The sequence below is a fragment of the Rutidosis leptorrhynchoides genome, chromosome 3 (genome assembly GCF_046630445.1).
Source record: "Rutidosis leptorrhynchoides isolate AG116_Rl617_1_P2 chromosome 3, CSIRO_AGI_Rlap_v1, whole genome shotgun sequence".
Classification (NCBI taxonomy): Eukaryota; Viridiplantae; Streptophyta; class Magnoliopsida; order Asterales; family Asteraceae; genus Rutidosis; species Rutidosis leptorrhynchoides.
The window spans coordinates 45010762-45023951 of NC_092335.1; the positions used below are offsets into that span (position 1 = coordinate 45010762).

At 34.6% G+C, this 13190-nt stretch overlaps 2 protein-coding genes across 2 annotated transcripts; one reads left to right on the forward strand and one right to left on the reverse strand.

Moving 5' to 3' along the window:
- Positions 1-2039: 2039 nt before the first annotated feature.
- LOC139899928 (protein MAIN-LIKE 1-like) lies at positions 2040-2912 on the forward strand. The gene is made up of 2 exons (XM_071882753.1): positions 2040-2373; positions 2731-2912. The coding sequence occupies exons 1-2, from the start codon at positions 2040-2042 to the stop codon at positions 2910-2912; spliced, it is 516 nt and encodes a 171-aa protein (XP_071738854.1).
- Positions 2913-10737: 7825 nt separating this feature from the next.
- On the reverse strand, positions 10738-11243 carry LOC139896041 (multifunctional methyltransferase subunit TRM112 homolog A-like). The gene has a single exon (XM_071878620.1). The coding sequence runs from the start codon at positions 11193-11195 to the stop codon at positions 10824-10826; it is 372 nt and encodes a 123-aa protein (XP_071734721.1). The 5' UTR covers positions 11196-11243; the 3' UTR covers positions 10738-10823.
- Between the last annotated feature and the right edge of the window lie 1947 nt (positions 11244-13190).

Below are 13190 nucleotides of genomic sequence, written 5' to 3' on the forward strand. Positions count from 1 at the left end.
AATATGATAAAAATTCAAACCTTTAAAAAGAACATTAAAAGGAGTAAAATATCATTTTCGTCATCTAGACGACCTCGAATGGCAAGACACCTTAAGAGAGTCTTGCTCCTTGTTCTCTTTTAGGGTGATATTAAGAATTTCAGCACATTCTGAAACCAAAAATTATGCGCCGCCCAATGTTACTCCATTTGGTGGCGCTTATTAATGAGTCAAAATTTGTATTAAGTGAAGTGATATTAGTTTTAAAATTATATGTGTTATACATAATTACAATGTGAGTGAAATAATAAGCCTAAAACCTATTTATATCATGCTAAGTCATCCTTAAACAAAAATAATAATATAATAGAAATTTAAAACGTTTAAAAAGAACATAAAAATGAGTAACATACCATTTTCTTCATATAGATGACCTCGAATGGAAATACACCTTCAAGGAATCTGTTCCTTATTCTCTTTAAGTGTGATCTTTGAAATTTCAGCACAATCGGAAACCGAAAATTATGCGCCGCCAAATGATACTTCATTTGGCGGCGCATATTAATGATTAATGAGTTAAAATTTGTATTTAGTGAAGTGATGTTTGTTTCAAAATTATATGAGTTATTCATAATTACAATGTGAGTGAAATAATAGGCCTTAAAACTATTTATATCATGCTAAGTCATGCTTAAATAAAATTAACAATATGATCGATATTTTGAACGTTTAAAAAAGAACACTAAAATGAGTAAAATACCATTTTTCGTCTTCTAGACGTCCTCGAATGGTAAGACACCTTCAGGGAGTCTTGCTCATTGTTCTATTTTAGGGTGATCTTTGGAATTTCAGCACAATCTGAAACTGAAAATTATGTGCCGCCAAATGTTACTCCATTTGGCGGCGCATATTAATGAGTTATAATTTGTATTTAGATTAGTTTTTAAAAATGGAACAATGAGTAGGAGCAGAAGTTTTAAAGCAATAAGGAGTTTCTTCACTTGAAGAAAACCTCTTCCATGTAACACACGGGTATTTACTAGTTATATGAAATATTTACACCTCCATAAACGGCTCTAACGAGGTCCGTTTCAATTAAATAAATATGCTTTGTGAACCTTGTCACAGACTAGTCTCAACTATATGGTCAGATAATTATAAACACATAATTATAAAATCACCAATATTGACAAATTTATATTAACTAGGGGTAAACAGGTCAATTATTGCTAAGCCTGGTTTGAGGTTGTTACATGCAACGATCATTGAAAGTGGTGGCATTGTGGCCGAAATAAAATCTAAAATTCTAGTAATTGGTTGATTTCTCTGGGTAGGTCAGACTGAGAAGTCAAAGAACTAAAGTTGTGATGAATTAGAAGGTGGTGTGGGAAAGGCGTTTATGCATTTTGGTATTCTAGATTCTTCTTAATGTCAATTGATAGATTGTTAATGTCAAGTAGTATCGAAGATAGAAATGAAGAAATGAATCAGTTGGACTTCATGTGGTCAAAATGACCAAAAGAGCGTACATAGGTGGCTCTTGATGATACATGTGCAAGGCTTTATGGTATGTATCATAACTGTTCTTCTACACTTCTCCCTTACAGTTTTTCAGATTTTTTTTTAAAATAGTAATTTTTTTTAATCGGACTTTCAAATATGGAAACTGAATCATAATCATTGCAAAAATGGTAAAACCGAACATCCAAAGTTCGGTTTTGGTCAAACCCGAAGTCTGGAAGTTCGATTTTGTTATTTTATTGATTTGGTCCGTTGAATTGGTGACTGGATGGGCGACGTGGCAAAATCGAAGTTTGGAACTTCGGTTTTGCTTTAACTTCCAGCTACCCCATTTACTGTATTTTTATCCCCCATAAATACATATAATCCGTAAAAATTTAAACTGTCGAATGAAAAATCGACACGTGGAAACTGAAGTTTGAAACTTCGGTTTTGGTTTCTGTATAAATCCGAACTCTGTAACTTCAGTTCTCACACACAAAACAGATCCAAAGCAAAAAAAAAAAAAATTCGAAAACCCTTTAGTTTTTAACAAAAAAATGGCTCAAACGAACCAAGTACGTGCTAGATCGGAGCCGGTTGATAGTTCTTTATTATTTTTACAAGCCGAAAGGAATCATAGATCGTATGCGGTATTTACAAAGAAGCTTGACGAGGAGACGTTGATCAAACCACGAAGATCTGATCTGAGCTTTTGGCAGCATATTTCACAGCTACCAAACGAAAGAATTAATGAGCATGTGCAGGTGTATCTCGATAATGTGGGTTTGGGTTTAGTTTGTAAATTGGGTAAACAAAGACTGGATTGGTCACTTGTTACTGCTATGTTTGAAAGATGGCGCCCGGAGACGCATACGTTTCATTTACCGATTGGTACAAAATCATTACCTTATATATATATATATATATATATATATATATATATATATATATATATATATATATATATATATATATATATATATATATTAATTATTTATTTTAATATATATTATTATATCTTCGTAATATATATCATTAATTTAGTCAAGTTTATATTATATATATAATATATATATATATATATATATATATATATATATATATATATATATATATATATATATATATATATATATATATATATATATATATATATATATATATAATATTAGATAATTGTTTAAAATAGTATTTACGAATATATATATATATCGGAATACTATATATAATCCATATTAATATTTGTAGGAGAAGCAACTGTAACATTGCAAGACGTTCAGGTTTTATTTGGTTTACCAATAGACGGGGATGTATTCTCCGGTATTTGGTATGAAACAAATGATAGCGATTGGATACCGTTTGTTGTTACCTACTTAGGGATCGCCCCTCAGGCTATTGGTGATAGGGTATATGTAGAGGGAGGATATTAATTTCCGTTTTAATGACGGAGTTGGATGAAGAAGTTGGAGACACTATCGAGTCTCACCAACAGCGGGCTAGAGTATATATTTTAGCTATGATGGGTGGCGTTCTATTTTCTGATTCTAATGCGTATGATGTCCCTTTGAGTTTCTTGCATTCCATCCTGGACTTGAGTCCAGCTAATCGTATTAGTTGGGGTAGTGCGGTTCTCGCACATCTTTATAGGAATTTGTGTAAAGCGGCCACAAACTATGAAACCAAGGCTATTAATGGTTTGCTACTTTTAGTACAATAGTGGGTGTATGAACGAATTCCATCCCTCGCGCCAATGCTAAAAAATGATGTACGAAAGATTCCAGAGGACTTGCCACCGAACCAGATTCCACTTATTCCAGCACCCTATGGTTCTAGGTAAGAGATCATTGTAACTTTAAACCTTTAGTTATTGTAACTATATTCATTTGTATGTGTTATTCATATGTAGGTGGCATGGTAAACGGACTAACAAAAATACGCCAGCACATGTATTGTCAACAGTTCGCTCCCTACTTTCGGCGTTAACGCCTAGACAGGTAACATTTATTTGGTGTGAAACTATAGAAGCTATGTTAAAGTCAAAACATTTATTAAGTATTATAATATGTTGATGCAGTTTATATGGCAACCCTATGATGATGAGTTATTCACCCGACTACCCGAGCAGTGCGCAGCTGACGGACCCTTATGGTCATACCGTGGGGCTATTATATTCTGGGCTACTATTGAGACACATCTACCCGACCGGGTCTGTAGGCAGTTTGGATGGGGTCAGCCAATTCCAGGCGTTGAACACTTGCTTCCCGCTCAGACGCAGCATCATTTGTACAGAACAAACCTTAGCATGAAAAGAAGTGTTGATATGAGGACTAGTGCCCCCCAGGCCACGTACATCGCACAATGGATTGACCGAGCCAACCGTATATTTGTTGGTAGAGATGGTGGGGGTGTTAGTAGGGGTTACTATGACTGGTACAAGGCTCGCACTGTTGTGCACATTACAGATCCAGGAACCGACGAGGGTACCAACACATATCCTAATTGGGCAGGAACTACCAATGTCTATGTAAGATACAATTGTGTGATATGTTAATTATCTATAAACAATAACCTCACGATCGATAATATTGGTTTACTTTTAACTATATACCGGAGGAAGGGCTTTGGAGGATGCAAGATATGGCATTTGCACAAATGCAACCAAACAGTCAACCTAACCCGCAAACATTTTATGACATGCCACATCACCTACTTTCATACGCGCATCACCAACAGCAAGGTGCTCCATTTGAATACTATCCGTCACAAAACTTCGAGTTCCCGGCTTATGATTACGGTGATCAGTCGCATTATCATGATCCTCGCCAAACCTATCCTAACCCTCGAGACACATACAGTACCCCTCGAAACACATACACTACCCATCAAAACGTCTACAATACCCATCAGAACGTCTTCGACAGCCCTCCAAACATATACAATACCCTGTTGAACACGCATCTTGGATCATCCTCTCGGACCCCTCAAGAAACATATCATGGATCTTCCTCTCGGACCCCTATCCGACCATATGTAGGTGCCTCGTCCTCTCGAAGCCCTCTTGACGTGAGTGTTTCTGATTACCCACTTGAGGATGAGCCTATCGAGGATTTAACCGTAGGCGATGATGAAAATCAGGAACAACTACCGCGCAGGAGTACAAGGCAATCTGTACCAACAAGGTGTGGAACTGGTCATCACCTGAGATATATAGGTGGGGGACGTCATGGGCACTGATTAGTTGTATTTTATGATGATTTGGTTGTAATGTTTATCTTTTGAACTTGTTTTAATAAATTCGTTGCGTTTGTGATATACATTTAGTATCGTTTTTAAACAAAACTAACAACTAGTTTAATTTAAATAACAATAACAACATATAACAATAGATTATTTAAAACAACAATAACAATAGTTTATTTTAAAGAACAACAACAACACAATGCTCTACGTAGGTCCACCGTCTTTAAAGAACACCTTAATTAACGCCTTGCGTGTAATGTTAAGGATTTTAACCTTCACACTAGGGCAAAAGATAGAGCAGTTTTGTAGCACCAGAACAGCTCCCTCACGTATGCCTTTTACACCTTCATACTTCCCATGTACACCATCGATGATCTTGCTAGATACTGTTCCTCGAATAGTACCCGTAGTGTCCTATTAAACATAAATGAATATAGTTACATTAACCTGTTTTAGTCAACGCAATACAAATATGAAAATATACATAAGTTAGTGATGTAAACTCACTTTAAGCGTTATAGACAGATCACCGACACAATTTTTCTCACAAGTCTTAACAACACCAACAACTTGTTCAGCTGGTAAAAATCTACGTTGTCTCAAAATGCTTGCTATATCAGATCTACCTGCAGTTACAACAATACACATAAACTGTTGGCTTATGGTTTCAAGAATGAGTATACAATTTTGTTGTTTACCTCCGTACGGATATGCAAACTCCATCGCGCGTAGCCACGGATCCAGTGTAAACGAATCATCCGCTTCAGGTCTGTTGATTATTTCCCTTACAAAATCTTGCGTACACTACACATGTCATCCACAACGTTATTCTCATTATTTCGAAGTTCATACGCATCTTGGAAAACACCAGCGGGTCCAGGGATTTGGTAGGATAATTTGTTCTTTTTGTTAGACCCGGAACCGCGAAGAACAGGTCGTTGTGGTGAAATAGGTTGCTTTTGTTTTTGACGGTTAAGTTGGGGGGACTCTAAAGGTCGGGGGAATGGTGGCGACTCAGTGGGCACCAATATGGTTTGAGTGGGTTTTGAAACTGATACAGATTGAGTGAGATCGGAATCATCAATATCAAGTAGGTATTCCCATCCATCGTTCTCATCATTGGCCATTTTTTTAGAATGTGATTTTGTGTTTTTTTAGTTTTAAACTGCTGAATTCGGTGAAAATTAAAACTCTGTTTCAGGAGTTTGAGATGCGGTTGTGTTGTATGTGATGTTGTTATTGAGAATGAAGTTTCAACCGGTATAAATAGATGTACAAAAGCATAGATTACGACCTGCAAAAGCAAGATTCGGGTTAAAAGTGAACAAAAGATGGCAGGACCAAAACTGAAGTTTGAAACTTCGGTTTTGCTGAAAAGCCTGCAAAACCGAAGTTTCAAACTTCGGTTTAGGGCACGGGTGGCTAACCTAGTACACTTGTCTGCCAAGTCACTGTGGAAACGAATAAAATAACAAAACCGAACTTCCAAACTTCGGGTTTGACCAAAACCGAACTTTGGAAGTTCGGTTTTACCATTTTTGCAACGATTATGATTCAGTTTCCATTTTTGAAAGTCTGATTAAAAAAATTACTATTTTAAAAAAAAATCCAGTTTTTCAGTCCATCGTTGGATGTTAAATATAAATTATAGTGTCTGTCATATTATTAATCTAATTTAAGTTGCAAAGTAATTACTCTTTAATAAGCTACTGCCATAAGGAAGTCAAAACGTTTGAAGAAACGTGGCTAAAAAAATCCCACACTTATCAACCATGTTTACCAAAATGAAGTCAAATCCCATAATTATCGGGCAATTTAATATGTTGATACTAATATGTATCTACAAGCAACTATATAATGTGTATCAATAGTGATAACATCTGATATGTGTATCTACAAGCAATTATGTGATGTAGTTGTCCGTAACATAGTATATAATCACTGTATTTGAACTGAAATGAAATGTTGTTCATTTACAGGTAGATGATTGATTGTCGTATTGCACCTTTTTTGAAGCTTCTAGAACTCTGTAAAGTTCAGTTATACGAGGTACTTGATTGCAGCAGCATATATCTACTCATATTAAGGTTTATTACATGTCTTTGAGTTTTTCGATTGGGATATAATTAACACATGAAGTTACAAGTTAATATTCATCTTGTTGTGCTTTAATTGTTTTTTGACAAGCTGACATGCCTTTTGGTTTATGTGTGTCGTTTTTACAGATGAAGTTACAAGGTGAAAAACTGGAATAAAACAAAATAATTGCGGGCACATGGTGGAGCTCAGGAGAAAAGGTTGTAGTTGCTCCTATATATCCACAATAGGAACTTCAGTCAGAAGCAGCCAATAACTTCATACAGGCCAATGCAACTTTGCTTTTGTGAAATTGTTAGTTTTGTAGCGTTTATAGTTTTTTAGTTGTGCACATATTTTGCATTGAATAGTGCTTAAGATATTGCTTTTAAGTTTTAAACTGTGTCGTGTGTTTTTGTCTATGATTATCGTGTGTTGTATTGTTCGTGTGGAATGCAATATTGTCTTAATGTACATATAAAACCATTTTCATCTTATCTTAAGCTGTCGTGTTCTTAATTATACATGGGTTCTGTTCCAAACTGAGAAGTAGCAATCACAAATACACCAGATCAGCATACTCATTGTACAAAACTACAAATACGTTTCTATTGTTTTCTATTTTCTTTTTATGGCATAGCTGGGTAGACTTATTGTTGCATTTGGGGATCGTCACCTCGGATGCAGCCGTCCGTATACCAAGTAAAAGCATGAACCTATTGACCCGCTAAAGATTGATTATAATTTATAACCTATCATCTTCTCATGAAGCCCAGGGTACAACAAAAACCGAAGATGGCTGCATCTCTATAACCAAATCAAATCACAAATGTGACCCTTATAAGTAAGTGATAGCATTTATATGTGTAGAGGATATCCCTATTAAAGAAAACCATTACATACAAAATAAGTATAATGTGTGTGCATATCTTTGAGATATCATACGAACAACAATAAACAATTGCTATTGTTATCATGAAATATGTTTGAGAAAAAATATATATATAATAATGTCATATTTATCTAATGATTAAAAATTCATGTATTGTTTCAATGATAAAACCAGATTTTAATCATATGAAATGTCATAACTATATGATATTTAGTTTATTTTAGTTTCATCAAGGGAAATTTGCGTATGTAAATGAACCATATAAATTTCTTCGAAATATCATCGGGTTGTTTTTATATTTTGTCTTGATCTTTTACTTCATGTAAATACAAAATAATTTTGAGCTACCTTTAAACTACTTATTAAATAATATTATTACTTCAGTTTAATACATACCAATATTGAAATTTTTAGTTCATGATCTCGCGAATTCGCGAGTTTTAAACTAGCATGATAGAAATTCAAAACGTTCACAAAGAACTTTAAAAATGAGTAAAATGTCATTTTTGACATTTAAACAACCTTGAATGGCAAAACATTTTAAGAGAGTCCTGATCGTTGGGCCGTTTTAGGATGATCTTGAGAAAATTTAAGCACAATCTGAAATCGAAAATTACTCACCACCAAATACTATTCCATTTGGCGACGCATATTAATAAGTTAAAATGCGTTTAATGAAGTAATTAGATTCAAAATTATATTTTCCTATATTTTCATTCAACAGTTTCCAAGTTAACTAACACCAAAACAAACACAAGTGTATACAACAATAATAAAGTGTAATAGGTAGATAGTTATCATATACTGGAAAATAAAGAGTCTAGTAGTAAGCACCAGCTACACATTGACGTTCCCTTACCGACAAGCGTGAACCACTACATTAACAAACAATACAATAACACATATTGATAACACACACGTACAACCAACCATCGAACATCAAACCTAAAAAAAACATATGCTGGAATCTCGAATCCGGCCTCCGTATCCACCACTCCTCGAGAGCCAGTCTTCAAAATCATCCACCGGGAAACCCAAGAACACCTACCCGAGACCAGTAAACCGAAAAAATTTCTCGAAACCAAAACCCAAGGGACCCTCCAAATGAACAAACACCCGAGAACTACCGAGAACAATGATTAGGTAATAACCACCATTGAGGTCAGAAAACCTCATTTTTCAATACCGTCACAAGTCGGCAACATCGATCCCACCCGAACAGAAAACAATGACAGGGTAAATGGAGAGAACAAAACCAAAAGAAAAGTTGAAAAACAAATCGAGCACGATCCGATCACCACGACCAACAAAACAGCAGCAATAGTCAAGATCAAAGGCGGAGGACAACCCAAGACAACCGCCAATTTTTTGAAAGATAGAAACCTGGAAACACCAGCAGCCGCCAGTTACTAGCAAGGTTTAGAGGAGCTATTAACAATGGTGCTCTTTTTAAAGTAACTCTGCCACCCCGTTACTGAAATTGAAAGGTTAAGAGGAGTTATTAGCAAGCGCCCATACACCTCCTCCCATGATGACCACATTTCCATGTATGCATGTTACCAGTTTACCTAATAATAGGGTAGTGGGTCTTAACTTGCTAATAGCAGTTTAGTAACAGTTGCACTGTTGAATAATAGCAGTAGTAGCTTACGTCGGCTTAGAAGTATATATCTGTATTGTTTTGATGGAATAGATACAAGGAAAATTAGTTCAACGTCTCTCTTCTAAATCTGTTGTTTTAAAGGTTTGTTTTAGGAGTCTAACCTGTTCGAAAAGGTTTCTAACAATGGTGCTCTTTTTTAGAGTAACTCTACCTCCAATCAACGATGTCATACATCTATGCCCCATAGGCCTGCGACTCCAAGCCGTGAGGGTCAATTCGGTCAATACTGTGGGTCAGTGGCTAAGGTTTTCCCTGTCTCTGCCTTAGCATATTATATGGCTAACTTTCTACCAGGCTCCACTTCATATATCACAAAACCTGAAATTATTTCCAAATATCTCGCCACTCAAAACACAACTGTTGATCTAGTCACCAAGACCGGCATCATGATAACCACCCACAACCTAAGTTTCCACGATCATCAACAGGCCCGTCTGAATCACGAAGAAACCAGACCGTTATCGTGCATGAAGCCTATGTCTGGCCCATGATCGTAGAAGTTAAAGTAAATGAATTTAGCCACACGTTGCTGAGTCAGATTGAACGATGAATAACTATTAGCACAACCATGATTACCACATCTCCATACATACATGTTTTTAATTCACAGAAACAATAATAGGACAGCGGGTACTAACTTGTTAGTAGCAGTTTACTAGTTTAGTAACAGTTGCGCTATTGAATTCTAGCAGTACCATTTTACGTTGGTTGGGTAGTATAAATATGTAATCCGTATTTGTTTTGATAGAATGGATACGAAGAAAATTTGGTTCAAAGTCTCTCTTCTAAGGAGTCTAACCTTTTCGAAAAGAAAAAGGTTTCTAAAAGAGTCGTTCTTCTACCTATGAGTTAAAAAAAACTATCCCTCAAAGTTAAAGACTAACAAACAAATAGTAGTACTCCAAGACACACCCGAAAGAATATCACAATCAGGTAAATTTGTATATCAAATACTTACGGGCCGTTTTGCTCACGGAATAGGCGGAATTGGAATTGGAGGTGAATTTAGACACGACAATTCCTCATTAGATTCCGTGAGCCAAATGGGCCTAAATATTCAAGATTCATCTCTAATGTCTTTATCTTGAGCTGAATGGCACAAAAGAACACATCTGAATTAACCAAAACCATGATCGCTTCAATAACTCAATTTTCTAATTTTCTCTTCATTAGGAACTAAGGATTGAATCAAAGGAACAATACTCAGTCCATTACAATATTCCGATTATACATCTCATCCTGTTTTTTTTTTTTTAAATCTATCTGATTAATTTGAAATTTAATTAATCACGTTTAAACCACGTTATATTCTTTACTTCTAAAATTATCAATTTGAGCGAACTTCAATAACCCTAAAACCATACAATGATCAATCACTGACACCAACATTTTTATATTTCATAATTCATCGCAAAAGAGTAACAACTTAATGTATTAAATGCCACATATTACATATACGATCATTTATAATCAGACCTCATCTTCATGAAGAAGCATATTAGGTATCCCTTTGTTAACAGGAAACTTACGACCGGTCTCCGGGCACACAAGCGCGCCTTCTTCGAGGTGAATTTCAAGAAGCGCGTGATGAAATTTCTGCAAAAAATCATCGGAATCGAGGACTGATTGATCGGGAACTTCTTCCGGAAGTTCAGCGTATCCCAAGGTTTTGGAAGCGTCGGTTAGGGCTTTCCAATCGATTTTGGTGAACATGTTTTTGAGAAAATCAGGATTGAAATCGACTTGTTTTTCGGTTACCTTTTCAGCTTCAATTAAAAGAGGGAATCCGTTGACTACACCTTTGATGTTTGATGAAAGCATGTTGTGTGTTAGTAGTCTCATTTTGTTGTTGGTTAGGGTTCCGGTGTAGGAGCTGTGGTGGTGGTGGCGGCGGTGAGGAGAAAGAGAGAAAAGTGAACTGGCGTTTGAAGGGTTTAATAAGAGGTGAAAGGGTTTTTATAAAAAATAAAAAATAAAAATAAGAATAAAAATTTTGTTATGGGTGTGTTCGGATGAAAGTAGCTGGAGCTTGTAGCTGGAGCTGTAGCTTATGAGATGGAGCTGGAGCTAGGGATGGCAATGGTCACCCGATCCAATGGATATCCATCCGATCCACCGATACATAATGGATATGGATGATATAAATAGATATGGATACGGATATGGATGAACCTAAATGGATACGGATATGGATATGGATGAAAAATTTTCATCCATGGATATATCCAAATACACCCGAAATATATATAAATACTTAAATATAGATATATGCAAACATATTTAGTATTTTAAATGCATTTACAATTACACTTATATGATTCTTGAAATTATATAATCAATTAACCATGAAATATAACAATAAAACACGTATATGTAATCAAATATACATAAAAATTACACATTTAATTTGTCATAGTCTATGTTTGATTGTAAGTTTAACAAATTGTGTTATATCTTCGACAAATATCACTCGTTATTATCGATAGATTTTAATTATGCCACATTGTATATATTTTTGTTATATTACGTGTTATTTTAATCACATGTTGAGAAATATTATAACATTTTTTGAATATCCAATGAATATCCATTAACCCGCTTAATCCATTGGATATGGATATGGATGGATGAACTGAAATTAAACGGGTATGGATATGGATATGGATGATCAAAAACTAAATGGATATGAATATGGATACGGCCTCATCCGATCCATTGCCATCCCTAGCTGGAGCTGGAGCTTATTTTATAAGCTGGTAGCTGGAGCTTATTATTTTTTATAAGTGTTTGGTAAACTAGCTGGAGCTTATTTTTCAGTTCATAAGCTCTACTTTTTTTCATAAGCTACTGAAAGTAGCTTATTTTTCCAGAGCTTATGATTTTCATAAGCTCTACTTTTTTGATCTACCAAACGAAGTTTATGATTTGAAGCTTATTAAAATCATAAGCTCAAGCTCCTATAAGCTCCTATAAGCTCCCATAAGCTCCAAGAAGCTCGTCACCCAAGCACACCCATATATGGCCAAAACTTATGGCCGACAACTTTAATAACACTTTTGATAAAGTGAAGTTTATTCGATTGCAAATTCACGGATATTACTGTGCACCTAACTGCACAGTGAATTATTATACTATAAATATGCGATCGATTGTAATCAGTGTATATACCAATTCACATATATAAAAAATTTTATTCTTCTCTCTTTTATCTATGCTCATATATATATATATATATATATATATATATATATATATATATATATATATATATATATATATATATATATTTATAAGAAGGCTTGTTGCTAAGATCAGCCATAAAGGTAGTTATAAGTCTACTGAATTATAACACGTTATCAGCACAAAGTGCTCCATATAATCAAGGTTTATCTAAGCAAGCACAAGTCACTAATCAAGGTAAGAAATTCTTTAACGATATCTTCTATTATTTATTAGTAAGGTAAATATTATTATCATCATAACTAACATTTATATTTATGTTATATATGGTCGGTTATACCGCCTGAATTATATTTCTGTAATTAACTTCACTAACATTTATATTTATGTTATATATGGTCGGTTATACCGCCCGAATTATATTTCTGTAATTAGCTTCACTAACATTTATATTTATGTTATATATGGTCGGTTATACCGCCTGAATTATATTTCTGTAATCTAACTCTTATTAACTTCACTAACATTTATATTTTATGTTATCTAACAATTATGATGACTTATGCAATTAATCATTATTTATTTCATGCATACTAACGTTTATTCTTAAATTTATTATTTATGCATAATATGTTTATTCTCTTAGTCTTCATATTT

Excerpts from the sequence above, each read along its gene's own strand:
- LOC139899928 (XM_071882753.1), top strand. The coding sequence starts at position 2,040 with ATGGCTCAAACGAACCAAGTACGTGCTAGATCGGAGCCGGTTGATAGT. Across the intron at positions 2,374-2,730 it reads TACGTTTCATTTACCGATTG|GAGAAGCAACTGTAACATTG; the intron begins GTACAAAATCAT and ends TAATATTTGTAG.
- LOC139896041 (XM_071878620.1), bottom strand. The coding sequence starts at position 11,195 with ATGAGACTACTAACACACAACATGCTTTCATCAAACATCAAAGGTGTA.